General features: G+C 42.1%; 1 protein-coding gene across 1 annotated transcript in view; it reads left to right on the top strand.

Annotated features, from left to right (window-relative positions):
* The window catches only part of LOC142940972 (ankyrin repeat and BTB/POZ domain-containing protein 2-like), an 18,836-nt gene extending 6,886 nt beyond the window's left edge, over positions 1-11,950 (top strand). The window contains exons 2-17 of the mRNA XM_076083189.1: positions 1,536-1,685; positions 2,483-2,678; positions 4,467-4,619; positions 4,716-4,881; positions 5,242-5,331; positions 5,414-5,515; positions 6,020-6,116; positions 6,577-6,712; positions 6,912-7,186; positions 7,519-7,697; positions 7,952-8,057; positions 8,142-8,244; positions 8,727-8,799; positions 8,889-8,957; positions 10,830-10,943; positions 11,720-11,950. Coding sequence (XP_075939304.1) covers positions 1,536-1,685; positions 2,483-2,678; positions 4,467-4,619; positions 4,716-4,881; positions 5,242-5,331; positions 5,414-5,515; positions 6,020-6,116; positions 6,577-6,712; positions 6,912-7,186; positions 7,519-7,697; positions 7,952-8,057; positions 8,142-8,244; positions 8,727-8,799; positions 8,889-8,957; positions 10,830-10,943; positions 11,720-11,950 — 2,240 coding nt within the window. The remainder of the gene's footprint in view (positions 1-1,535; positions 1,686-2,482; positions 2,679-4,466; positions 4,620-4,715; positions 4,882-5,241; positions 5,332-5,413; positions 5,516-6,019; positions 6,117-6,576; positions 6,713-6,911; positions 7,187-7,518; positions 7,698-7,951; positions 8,058-8,141; positions 8,245-8,726; positions 8,800-8,888; positions 8,958-10,829; positions 10,944-11,719) is intronic.
* The last annotated feature ends 1,208 nt before the right edge of the window (positions 11,951-13,158 follow it).

The raw sequence follows: 13,158 nt of genomic DNA on the forward strand, positions 1-13,158 counted from the left end.
CGCTCCCTGTCATGCTGCCTGCAGGCATTGACTGCAAGGGGGCGGGGCTGCCCAGCGCTCACACAGCAGTGATCATGCATGTCACAGGGGAGACATGTGGCATCAAGGTCCGTGTACGGTCCCCACTGACATACAGAGACCCGTCTGAGAAACGTGTTTCAAAGCCACACAGACAGGGAGGCAACAGGTCTAACATGGCAAAGCACCTTTCAGACAGACACCCCCAACTATTCAAAGAGTTCAAAGAACGACGGGTAAGCAAATGTGATTATAAACATGAACACCCCCAAGCTCCCCCATAGACAGCTAACAGGAGTAGCTGAGCCTAGTTTGAGGACAAGTCTACATGATGATGAGGTCACAATGCTCACACAAGTGCACTAAATGAAACACAATTGATGCAGAATGGCTCCATGCTGGTGGAGCCTGAGGGTGGATCTTGAGCTAATTATATTTATTTTTAGTTAAGGAAAAATAATTATTCCATGAATTAAGATATGAAGTGAAAATATCAAACTCACTATCCAAGTAAATGAAGCATTGTTTATCCACCCACTCCCACAGACAGTCAGACATGTCAGCAGAGTCAGCAGCAACACAGAGACAGAGTTCCCTTCAGCTGTTTGAAAGCCAGCGGAAATATGAGAGAGGCTCAACAGATGTGAAGAGGTTCAACATTAATATTAATGCCATTTGTTAAGTGTTCAAAAAGCTGGGCAGGAACAAGCTGGTAAAAAAGGGAACCGTACAGATGTTTTATTTATTACTATTATAGATAAATATACCAGTATCGTATCGAATTCTGGTATCGTATCGTAAGTATCGGGTATCGTGATACTTATGCAGGTATCGTATCCAAGTCATAATTTTGGTATCGTGACAACCCTAGTCATGAGTGCAGTCTAGTTTATGGAAGCAACAAATACTTCACTGATAAAAATACTACAAACTTATTAAATAAAATTAGTTTTTAGACGCTTTAGAAACAGGAAGTCTTAAAAATCTTCATTAGAGTAAATATGTATCAGCTAAATAGTTTACAGGATGTTCACCATCATAATGCATGTAATACTTCTTTCTTTACAGGGTTTGTATGAAGGTGATAACATAGTTTATGAATATGAGATATGAGTTTACAGACAGTAACAGTCCCTCCTCGTCCTTGTGGAGGCTAGTTTATGGTGTTACACCTCCAGTCTATGAGCGTCTCTGAGTTTCACTCGCTGTCTTCTTGATTCCTCTCAGCTGGTTCTGTTTGTTCGTCCTCTGGTGTTTCACAGAATGAAGCAGCGCGTTGAGCAGAAACCCCTTCGTTCATGCTCAGAGCTGTAAACAGTGAGCGATCACACATGATGACTAACACGCTGTGTATTTACACACATTTTAGCAAATCTCATGTCAGGAATAAACTGCAAACGTTTTGAAGTAGTTCGACACTCAAAAACAGGATTTTCTTCTACAGAACTAGAGGCAAAGCCAGACGGCCTCATTGTGAGAGTCTGTTTGAATGTATATTTTTAACGTTGTGTGTTCAGGTGAGCTGTCTCTGCCGGCTCATGTCAGTCCGTACACGAAGGCTCCCCGGGACGCAACGGAGAGCAGGGAGGACGCCTACATCCAGCTGGAGCTGCGAACGCTGGAGCAAAGTCTACTCACCACCTGTGTGGGCAGCATCGCAGAGCTCAGTGAGTGTGTGTGTGTGTGTGTGTGTGTGTGTTGCCACACTCGCCTCCTGTGTGTATTGAGTGTTTGTTTAAACTGTGACCTCCTGGGACGGGTCGCCCCCCCCCCCCCCCCCCCCCCCCCTCCCGTTACATAACAACCTGAGGTTTGTGTCAAGAAAACAAGGGCATCTTCACACCTCACAGGCCACCATACCTCGTTATCTGAGGAGAGAAAGTAACAGAACAACCTCACTGTTCATCTGAGTTCATGGACCTTGTGGTGACACATTCACGGCTCTTTAAATTCAGCTCGTGTTGTTTCTGCAGCTCACGTTTCAGCCTCGTAGTTCAGAATATTACTGCTGTCTCATGAAAAGAGATTTGATTTTTTTTTGTTAACTGTTTATGCAAAAAGGCGTTAATATTTTTTAAATTAGTGCTACATCACTAGAGAAAACAGAAAAAGGACTGCGATGTCCCCTTTAATACCCAGAATGCACTGGGCTGTTTGCTGCCACTGAGTAGACAAATTATGAATTCCTCAGCTTATATTCCTGCTCCCCAGAGGAAGAACCTTTTAGGTTTTAATGGGTTCTCGACCTTTCCTCCAGAACCACCATCAATTTCTACTTTACATAGTTGGGTTACTTTTGTTTTTATTGTTTATTTATTTATTGATATTGGAGCTTAATGATGAAGATGAAATGCTTCTTTACATGTTTGTGTTTTAATTGCTTTAATTGGTTTCATTCACTCTTAAAGTCTTGATCTTATCTCATAACCTGAGAAGGATCTGATGATGGTTTGTCGTCCTGCAGGTGATCTGGTGTCTCGAGCGATGCACCACATGCAGCGTCTCCGAGCCGTCGGGCCGGCTCGCTCAGCCAATCAGCCGTCGGTATCGTGGGCCGCCGCCGCCCTCCGGACGCTCTACTACTTCCTGTCCAGCCCTCAGATGGAGTCGCTGGAAAATCCCAACCTGGAGCCTCCGACCGCGACGCTGAGCCGAGAGAGGTGAGCGAGCTCTTTACAGCTGAACTATAAAACAGCTTGTTTCATTTACAGCAATCTGATTTGTGTTGATTTTAGATCCGTCAATCAGTAAAACAATATAAATGTTACATAAATAAATAGCTTTATTCTAATTATTATGAGCCTGAAATGTAAATATTGAAAACAAACATCAGACTGTAAACTAATATCAGCCTTTTTCAACTGAACCGTCTTCACTCTTTTCTTCTGACGGGAAATGTAGTTTTCTTCACTTAGTTTAGTTTATTTGCACAAATTAAAAAATGACTCAAACATAAATGATATCTCAGTGCAGGAGGAGGCAGACATTTAAAGCCTCCAGCTAAATGATTTCACAACATTATAGAGAACAATACATTAAAATACATAATAATGTCTGTAATATTGATGATAAATCATTTTAACGAGATATAGGGTATTAGTAAGTGTGTGATTATTATTCCTAAACAATACTAATGCTTCACGTCATATAAAATATGAAACATGGAATACATGGACGACACACGAGAAGTTAAATGGTCTTTAAAGCACTTTTGAGACGTTCTTTAGAGGATCGTTATGTTCCCGCTCCATAAGCTGGTTCCCATGAATCTCATCAGAACTTTCACTCTGCACGTAAGACATGTCGGCGGATGAAGATCTGAAGATGACGAGTTGAGTAAGAATGAACCTGTGAATTCGCTTTGAAGTAAGTTTTGAGTTTCACCTGAAAGTCTCCAAATAAAAACATGTTTGAGAAATACTGACGTCATAAATAGTAAGAATCTGGAGTTTCTGCACAACTCTTCTCTGTTAATATAAACCTTAACGTACCATATTTTACTGTAAATTTTCATATTTTATATTTTTAAATAGTGTTTATTGTTATGCACCAGGGGCGTCGTTAGGCTGAAGCCCCCCTAAAATGTTCTTCAGCCCCCCCAAATAATTTGGCATTATTGGCTTTAAAAAAACAAAGAAAATGCTACATATGTGCGTGCGTTCTGGTTTGTATGTTTTCTCCCCCTTCAAATTACAATCCAATAGCCATCATCATACTGAACGATATAAAGTTGACACTGTCAGGTCCATTCTCCATCCACTGTGTGCGGTCCCTTTAAGAATCAGGATTTGGGAGTGACGCGGGTATGAAAGCTAGTTTATCCGTCTTTCCTTTACAAGCAGGAAAATTATTTCTCTCTTTATTTGAGAAAAGTTCATATTTGTGTTGTCAAATTTCACTATGACCCTGAAATTCTGTCTCTTGTGTTATTATATACTGAATGCAAGCAAAACTACAGAGCAAAATCACACTTTCTGATTGAACCAATCTATGAACTGAAACAATGAAATATCTGAAACAATGGATATCCACTGCTCCATATGGGCCCCAAAAATAATTGCCGCGCAACCATGCCGCTGCCCTTGGGGCTAAGCCCCCCCTTTCTTTGAATCCTAGAAACGCCCCTGTTATGCACCAATCACCGAGTATGTGTAACGTACGTGTATCTGATCTGATTCGGGGAATTGTTGTTGAACAACTGTTAAAAATAATAGAAATAAAACCAGAGATATTGGAGCCACATGTTTACCGACATGTTACGAAGGTTACAAGGTAGTTTTATTCTCATCGTACAACAGGGCGTTGACTTCACTTTTCAGAACCAGAAGTTTCCGCCTGCTTTTAATATCCTTCTAGCTCTTTGCAGGCATCTCATGTCACCCCCCCCCCCCCGCTGTAGAGCCCTCCTGTCCCGGGCCGGTTTGTAAAGCCACCTAATATTCCTCCAGGCTGTTCCTGCTCCTCCCTCCTCTCATGGAGTGGATCAGAGTTGCCGTGGTGCACGTCGAACATCGCCGCAGCCTATTGGTGGACAGCGATGATGTCAGACAGACAGCCAGGCAGCTCCTCCCAGGACTGGACTGTGAGCCCCGACAGCTGAAGTAAGAATGTCTGGAGACATAAATTAACGATAACATCTGATTCAAAGAGAGAAGGAGCCGCTTCCTGAATGATGCTTTGTTTTCCTTCTCTCAAAGGTCGGAGTGCTGCTTCCAGTCCTTTAAATGTTTGGATGCTGAAGCCGCTGCGGCAAAGTTCCAGCTGGATTTGGGCTTCAGGATGCTCTCGTGTGGGCGAGCAGATCTGGTCCGTCAGGCCACGGGGCTGCTGGGAGCTGAGGGGGTGAACACCATGGACGACCAGGTGAGAGATAATTATATAAGTTATCATAAAACACAGCGGTAAAACAAAACAACAACAAACAAACAGAAAGCTGATGCAGCTGTTACATAATTCATATTTTTTGGATGTATATCTTTAAATAACGATGTCTCATTATGTCGAATGCCTCGACTCGTCTCGCCTCCTCGCTTGCATCTGGACGGGAGTAGGTGAGGAAAGGAATCGAGGAGACAAAAAAAATTAAAACGTGAAAGAGCCTCAGTCTCAGGTTTATCTTCTGCTTCTCTGTCATCACCAGAGGTTGTGATTGGTTTTTTGAGTAAACAGAGATTTGTGAGATCAGAGTATGATAATAAAAAGCCTCCCTGTGTGCCGGTGCAGGGGATGAGTCCTCTGATGTACGCGTCGGCAGCAGGAGATGAAGCTCTGGTTCAGATGCTCATAGAGGCCGGAGCTCACCTGGACCAGCAGGTAACAGACACGCAGCTGCAGCCTTCTCTACGTCTTCAGGTGAGCGTCTCTGTGACTGACGATGTTTGATGATGTCGTTCAGGTCCCCGGCTGCTCGGCCTCAAACCCGTCGGTTCACCCCGGCAGCCGGCGCTGGGTGGCTCTGACGTTCTCCGTGCTGCACAGTCACCTGTCTGTGGCTCAGGTGAGGACTCCACGGCTTATGGAACACAATCAATCCATACGACAGAAACAATACATATAACCAGAGTAGTGATGACAGTAGTAGCGCTATTAATAGCAGAATAAGAATGACTGGTAATAATAGCAGCAACAGTAGATATAATAGAACAATAATCATAATAAAAGCAGTAATAGTGATAGAAATGTGACTGATAATAATAATAATATTAATAGTAATAGCAGGGGGTGTCAGGCAGGACCAGAGTCCATGTAGGACCAGAGTCCATGTAGGACCAGGGTCCATGTAGGACCAGGGTCCATGTAGGACCAGGGTCCATGTAGGACCAGGATCCATGTAGGACCAGGGTCCAGGTGAACCTGTGAGGAGAGAGAGCACAAAGACTTCGAGGGAGAATCAAAGTTATTCATATTTTCTGTGAAGCGCTTTGAATCGCCTCGTTGCTGAAATGTTGCCGGTACATAAAGCGACGCCGTCGGTCAGCGTAACGTCTCCTCCCGCTCTCAGCTGCTGCTGGAGGCCGGAGCAGATGTGGAGGGAGGAGCACAGCTGGACGGTCAGGAGAGCTCGGCTGAGACACCGCTGCAGCTCGCTGCTGCTGCAGGTGAGAAGTGCCGATTCATCAAATCCATGAAAATACGTTCACAAACTCTGATAATATGCAGACAGAACGGTATTGATTCTATACTGCAGTTTAATAAAGTATAGAGAGTCTTCACACGCTCGCTGTCTGATTCTGGGTTTAAACATCTCATTTATGAGCCGATACGTTTAGAAGAAGATCCCTTAAATTAGATTATTGAATGAATTGAAGCTTGTGAAGGTACAAAGTTTCTGCTCTGTCTCCAGTTGGGTTTTAATATAAAGTTACTTTTTTCTTTCTGGCAAACTTCACAAAACCTCCAGAATGGATCACTGCTCAAAGTATAATCCAGTTTGTTTACTTTTAATGTGTTTTATTTATGATATTATATAAACACAACACAAACGAGCGCGTGTTCAGGTGAAGATGATGATGATGATGCCTCTTCCTCTTGAATAAATCTAACTAAATGGTTTCCCAGGTTACTACGAGATGGTGAGCCTGCTGCTCAGCCACGGAGCTGACCCGCTGCTCAGAGTGCATCATGGGAATTCCCTCACATCGCCGCTATATGAGGACATGAACTGCTTCACCTACGCTGCGGCACACGGACACCGGTGAGACGTTTGTCCAGATATAAACTGTCAGCTCAGTCAAGGTTCACACAGGTACACAGCATGTTGTAGCCATAATCCACAGATAATTAAGAATCTCAGGTCCTCTAATTCAACGCCAACATGGATGACACATAAGCGTGCAAGAGGAGGGTTTCTCATGTACAATTTGTGAAATATAATAACCTCTCTTCTTCCACAGGAACATCCTGAGGAGGCTGCTGCTGCAGCCTCAGCACAGGAAGGAGGACATCCTCTCTCTGGAGGAGATCCTGGCTGAAGGAGTGGAGGAGGAGGAAGAGGAGGAGGAGGAGGAGGAGGAGGAGGTGGAGGTGGAGGACTCAAAAGCTCCGGCTCCGGATTCCCCGAGCCCTGTTCCCAGACTGTGTAAGGCCAGGATGAAAGCCCTGCAGCAGGCGGCCTACTACAGCGCCGAGCACGGTTACCTGGACGTCACCATGGAGCTCAGAGAGATGGGTGAGCTCGCTGGTGATGATGTCAAACGATATCATTTGTTTCTGCAAACTAAGTCAAAAGGGAAGCGAAGGGACCAGCTCATTCTAACCTATTGTTGCTTTAAATTGTTACAAACAACTTTCTTGCATGATTTTTTAAAATTGTATCGTTGCTTCATGCTGGAAGTTGCTCTAGCCGTTAAATTTATAATCTAATATTCAAAACTGCAAGAACAAAAAGCTGCTGTGTGAAGAGCAGTCTTTCTCTGTATGTCTCTGAAAACAAACACTCTCCTTCCGTCCATTCATGAATCTGTGACCGGCTTTGTCCCGCCTTCCTCCTGCTGTGTCCAGGTGTTCCCTGGAGGCTCCACATCTGGCTGGAGTCTCTCCGCAGAGCACAACAGCTGTGTCGGGACAAAGTGATCGTCTCCCTCCTCACAGAGTTCCCCTGCATCAGGACGGAGGACTACAGCCCCGAGCTCCTCTCCACAGGGATACCGCTCATGTTCAGCATGCTGGAAACCAGCAAGGTGTGACTAGTAATAATAATAATAATAATAACAATAATAATAATAACCAGCAAGCACAGCGCTCCTCTGGGTCGGCTGCTGTCATTAAAAGTGTCATGAAAACATCATAAAAAAGTCATATTATATTACGTCATCAAAGTTTTAATAAAAAAGTAATTATATTGTATTTCATAAAACTGCTGCGTTGACAGTTTACATATCTCTCTTTATTTTATCAGAGTTATTAACATTTCTTAACGTTTTCTCTCCTCCAGGACTTCGTCCTCACCAAACGTCTGGCCTCCGTCTTCTCTCACTGCTACAGCTGCTCTCCGGTTCCTCCGGTCCGTCCTGTGGACGTCAGTCTGTCCACTCAGCTCGGTAACACGTCATCATGTGACAACGAGACGTATCGACGACACTCAGCGACCACTTTAATGGATCTTCTGTCGTCTCCGTCCTCAGACATTCACTTCCTGAACAACCAGGAGATGTCCGACGTCACCTTCATGGTGGACGGACGTCCGTTCTTCGCTCACCGAGTGCTGCTGATGTCGGCTTCTGAGAGGTCAGTGTATCTCTCTTATTATATAGTACTTAGTTATAGAGTAGTTATAGAGTACTTTATACCTGTAGAGCTATATAAACACACACACCTTTATGGACATTAAAGAAGTTATTTGGAAGATTCTTGCTCTTTGCTGTTTGAGTATAAAGTTCATGAAAATGTCACGATTATCTTACACAAAGCGCTGCATGTGACACCTTAAATGAACAAAGTATATTCAATAAAAAACATGTATGTCTTCAAAATATCACTAAAAAACGTCGTATCATAGTCATGAAAATGTTACTATATTTAGTATGTTAATAAACTGTAAAAAAACAACAACTTCATAACATTAAATATCACGATATCGGTCCACAAAGTTCTGCATTTGACACATTTAACTGAACAAAGTACAATTAATACAAATCACATTTTATTTCATGCACATTGTATAAAAACGTTAAACAACATGAAAATGTTATTTTTTAATAATTCGTTAGGTTTCGGCGGATGCTCTGCGACTCCCCCGACAACATCATCCACGTCAGTCACATGACCTACGGCACCTTCCAGGTGAGACTCACCGTCTGTCCTCTGGTGTTAATAACAGTGACTGTTTAACACTGCAGTGTGTGTGTGTGTGTGTGTGTGTCTCTATGCAGATGATGATGAAGTCTCTGTACTGTGGAGGGACGGAGGGACTGACCGTCTCCCAGTCTGACGCCATGACGGTAAAATGTTTTTAAATGTATTTCACGCACAAAGGTCTGTCTTCTGTCTTCTGTCTTTCTACCTGAGATATCTTAGACTCTTTTGGACCAAGTCGACGTATAACAATCACCATCATGCCGTCATTAGACCAAAAAACTCTTAATTATAGATAATCTTAATCTATTTTAAACATTTCCTTTTACACTTTCTACATATATGTTTACATATACAGTGGGTACGGAAAGTATTCAGACCCCTTTAAATTTTTCACTCTTTGTTTCATTGCAGCCATTTGCTAAAATCAAAAAAGTTCATTTTATTTCTCATTAATGTACACTCAGCACCCCATCTTGACAGAAAAAAACAGAAATGTAGAAATTTTTGCAAATTTATTAAAAAAGAAAAACTGAAATATCACATGGTCATAAGTATTCAGACCCTTTGCTGTGACACTCATATTTAACTCACATGCTGTCCATTTCTTCTGATCCTCCTTGAGATGGTTCTACTCCTTCATTGGAGTCCAGCTGTGTTTAATTAAACTGATTGGACTTGATTAGGAAAGGCACACACCTGTCTATATAAGACCTTACAGCTCACAGTGCATGTCAGAGCAAATGAGAATCATGAGGTTGAAGGAACTGCCCAAGGAGCTCAGAGACAGAATTGTGGCAAGGCACAGATCTGGCCAAGGTTACAAAAGAATTTCTGCAGCACTCAAGGTTCCTAAGAGCACAGTGGCCTCCATAATCCTTAAATGGAAGAAGTTTGGGACGACCAGAACTCTTCCTAGACCTGGCCGTCCAGCCAAACTGAGCAATCGTGGAAGAAGAGCCTTGGTGAGAGAGGTAAAGAAGAACCCAAAGATCACTGTGGCTGAGCTCCAGAGATGCAGTAGGGAGATGGGAGAAAGTTCCACAAAGTCAACTATCACTGCAGCCCTCCACCAGTCGGGGCTTTATGGCAGAGTGCCCGACGGAAGCCTCTCCTCAGTGCAAGACATATGAAAGCCCGCATAGAGTTTGCCAAAAAACACATGAAGGACTCCCAGACTATGAGAAATAAGATTCTCTGGTCTGATGAGACCAAGATTGAACTTTTTGGCGTTAATTCTAAGCGGTATGTGTGGAGAAAACCAGACACTGCTCATCACCTGCCCAATACAATCCCAACAGTGAAACATGGTGGTGGCAGCATCATGCTATGGGGGTGTTTTTCAGCTGCAGGGACAGGACGACTGGTTGCAATTGAAGGAAAGATGAATGCGGCCAAGTGCAGAGATATCCTGGAAGAAAACCTCTTCCAGAGTGCTCTGGACCTCAGACTGGGCCGAAGGTTCACCTTCCAACAAGACAATGACCCTAAGCACACAGCTAAAATAACAAAGGAGTGGCTTCGGAAAACAACTCTGTGACCATTCTTGACTGGCCCAGCCAGAGCCCTGACCTAAACCCAATTGAGCATCTCTGGAGAGACCTGAAAATGGCTGTCCACCAACATTCACCATCCAACCTGACGGAACTGGAGAGGATCTGCAAGGAAGAATAGCAGAGGATCCCCAAATCCAGGTGTGAAAAACTTGTTGCATCATTCCCAAGAAGACTCATGGCTGTACTAGCTCAAAAGGGTGCTTCTACTCAATACTGAACAAAGGGTCTGAATACTTATGACCATGTGATATTTCAGTTTTTCTTTTTTAATAAATTTGCAGAAATTTCTACATTTCTGTTTTTTCTGTCAAGATGGGGTGCTGAGTGTACATTAATGAGAAATAAAATGAACTTTTTTGATTTTAGCAAATGGCTGCAATAAAACAAAGAGTGAAAAATTTAAAGGGGTCTGAATACTTTCCGTACCCACTGTATGTACATATATGTTTCTTTTCTTGGTAGCTGCTTCCGTTGGCCACTTTCTTCCAGCTCAGAGGTCTTCAGAGAAGCTGTGAGATGAAGTTGTCTCAAGGTGTGACTGTGGACAACGCCGTCAACATCTACCAGACGGCCAAGGTACAAACACGCACGCACGCACGCACGCACGCACGCGCACACACACACACGCACACGGTGACATGATAAGAGTTCTTATTGTTCAAATAAAGAAGAGAACTGGAATGTTAATTTAGAGGAAGCTTTATGACGTTATAAATATATCGGTAAACTTCCATTTAATCAACCTTTACTTAAACATAGTATTGATCTCGAGCAGCTTATTTTCCTTTGGAAGTTGACCTCAAAATCAGTTGTTATGAAAGTTTATGATGTATTATTTTATTTCAGATTCTGACTTGTTGAAATGTTTTATTTGGGTTTTTTAAATGTTCACATACAGTTGGACTTCAGACTCTCGTCTCAACAAATAAAACAAGTTGTATTGAATAACAAAACTTGTTTGATAAGTTTTATTTGTTATATAATAACAATAATAATAATTTAATAATATGAGGAACTGAAAGCCCGCAGAATATCCATGATGAATAAAACAGTCACATGATCTGCAGGTTTAATGCATTATAATCTCACTGAGTCGTCCAGTTTATTTTACATAGTAAAATACCCTTTTTAACATTTTAAATCCTGTCATTAATGTCAAATATGTATTATTAATCCAAACACAAGGTTTTCTTTGCTGTTTTTATTTCTAATTCCTGAAAAATGACATTTTGGAGATGCATAGAACTAATAATAAATATGAAGAACAGCTGAAATAATGAAAGCTGTATTGGTCTCTACTCGTATTAATGTTCATCAGCTGACTGAACCTTCTGGTCCGTTTGTCTCTGCAGCATCATGGAGGAGCAGAACTCTGCCGGTTCTGTGAGGGATTTTTCCTGCAAAACATGGACCGCCTCCTGGACCGGGACGACTTCCACCGCCTGCTGCTGCTGGGCGGCAGCCGCGAGCCGCTCGGCCCAGAGGTGGACGTCCGGGACCAGGACCCACCGGTCCTCCTGGAGGTTTTAGAGAACGCTTTAATCCACAGACTCTCCAGCCTCCATCCTGCATGTGGAGAGTAGAGTTGAGCTACAGCGGTACGTGTGTTTCGGAAAAGTAGTTATATATACTTTGTTTTTAGCCTCTATAGTGTAGAAGAAGAACAACCTGTTTAATCCTCTATTGGTGTAGAAGAAGAACAAACTGTTTCAAAACCTCTATAGTGTAGAAGAAGAACAAACTGTTTCAACCTCTATAGTGTAGAAGAACAAACTGTTTCAACCTCTATAGTGTAGAAGAACAAACTGTTTCAACCTCTATAGTGTAGAAGAATAACAAACTGTTTCAACCTCTATAGTGTAGAAGAACAAACTGTTTCAACCTCTATAGTGTAGAAGAATAAACTGTTTCTTCCTCAATAGTGTAGAAGAACAAACTGTTTCAACCTCTATAGTGTAGAAGAACAACCTGTTTAATCCTCTATAGTGTAGAAGAACAACCTGTTTCTTCCTCAATAGTGTAGAAGAACAAACTGTTTCAACCTCTATAGTGTAGAAGAACAAACTGTTTCATCCTCTATAGTGTAGAAGAACAAACTGTTTCATCCTCTATAGTGTAGAAGAACAAACTGTTTCTTCCTCAATAGTGTAGAAGAACAAACAGTTTCAACCTCTATAGTGTAGAAGAATAACAAACTGTTTCAACCTCTATAGTGTAGAAGAACAAACTGTTTCATCCTCTATAGTGTAGAAGAACAAACAGTTTCAACCTCTATAGTGTAGAAGAATAACAAACTGTTTCAACCTCTATAGTGTAGAAGAACAAACTGTTTCTTCCTCAATAGTGTAGAAGAACAAACTGTTTCAACCTCTATAGTGTAGAAGAATAACAAACTGTTTCAACCTCTATAGTGTAGAAGAACAAACTGTTTCATCCTCTATAGTGTAGAAGAACAAACTGTTTCTTCCTCAATAGTGTAGAAGAACAAACTGTTTCAACCTCTATAGTGTAGAAGAACAACCTGTTTAATCCTCTATAGTGTAGAAGAACAAACAGTTTCAACCTCTATAGTGTAGAAGAACAAACTGTTTCAACCTCTATAGTGTAGAAGAAGAACAAACAGTTTCAACCTCTATAGTGTAGAAGAATAAACTGTTTCACCCTCTATAGTGTAGAAGAACAAACTGTTTCAAAACCTCTATAGTGTAGAAGAAGAACAAACTGTTTCATCCTCTATAGTGTAGAAGAACAAACTGTTTCAAAACCTCTATAGTGTAGAAGAAGAACAAAC

This window comes from Anarhichas minor, unplaced genomic scaffold (assembly GCF_050575085.1).
Source record: "Anarhichas minor isolate MPS153535 unplaced genomic scaffold, ASM5057508v1 ptg000123l, whole genome shotgun sequence".
Lineage (NCBI taxonomy): Eukaryota > Metazoa > Chordata > Actinopteri > Perciformes > Anarhichadidae > Anarhichas > Anarhichas minor.